This window comes from Penaeus monodon, chromosome 29, assembly GCF_015228065.2.
Source record: "Penaeus monodon isolate SGIC_2016 chromosome 29, NSTDA_Pmon_1, whole genome shotgun sequence".
Taxonomy (NCBI): Eukaryota; Metazoa; Arthropoda; class Malacostraca; order Decapoda; family Penaeidae; genus Penaeus; species Penaeus monodon.
The window spans coordinates 1,819,666-1,820,074 of NC_051414.1; the positions used below are offsets into that span (position 1 = coordinate 1,819,666).

The 409-nt window shown below is 61.9% G+C and overlaps 1 protein-coding gene across 2 annotated transcripts in view; it reads left to right on the forward strand.

Moving 5' to 3' along the window:
• Positions 1-409, forward strand: part of LOC119591893 (glutamate receptor ionotropic, NMDA 2B-like) — a 182,298-nt gene that overhangs the window by 102,578 nt on the left and 79,311 nt on the right. For both annotated transcript variants that reach the window (XM_037940640.1, XM_037940642.1), the window contains exon 3: positions 145-323. In XM_037940640.1, coding sequence (XP_037796568.1) covers positions 145-323 — 179 coding nt within the window. The remainder of the gene's footprint in view (positions 1-144; positions 324-409) is intronic.

Here is a 409-nt window from a genome sequence, read left to right on the forward strand (position 1 = left end):
CTCCAAACTAGACGAAATCTCTCACTATCTCTTCCTTTTTCCCAGTCTATGTATCTATCCGTCAGAGTATCTATCCATCTGCTGTCCATTCCTGCCCTGTCCTCCCTGGCAGCCAGTCTCACCGCCCCCTCTCTCCCGCCGCAGGGATCCTGCACACCCTTTGCGAGGAGTTCCTTCCGCGCAACGTGTCGGCGATCCTCTACCTGTTCAACTCGGAGTACTACGGCCGCTCCACCGCCTCCGTCCAGTACTTCTTCCAACTGGCGGGCTACCTCGGCATCCCCGTCATCGCCTGGAACGCAGACAACTCCGGCCTCGAGAGGGTGAGTCGCCGGGGCACCTGGGGGGATCGGGGCCAGGGGGGGGGGTATGCCGTCGCCGTTGGGACTTCGGCCTCTTGCGCGGCAGT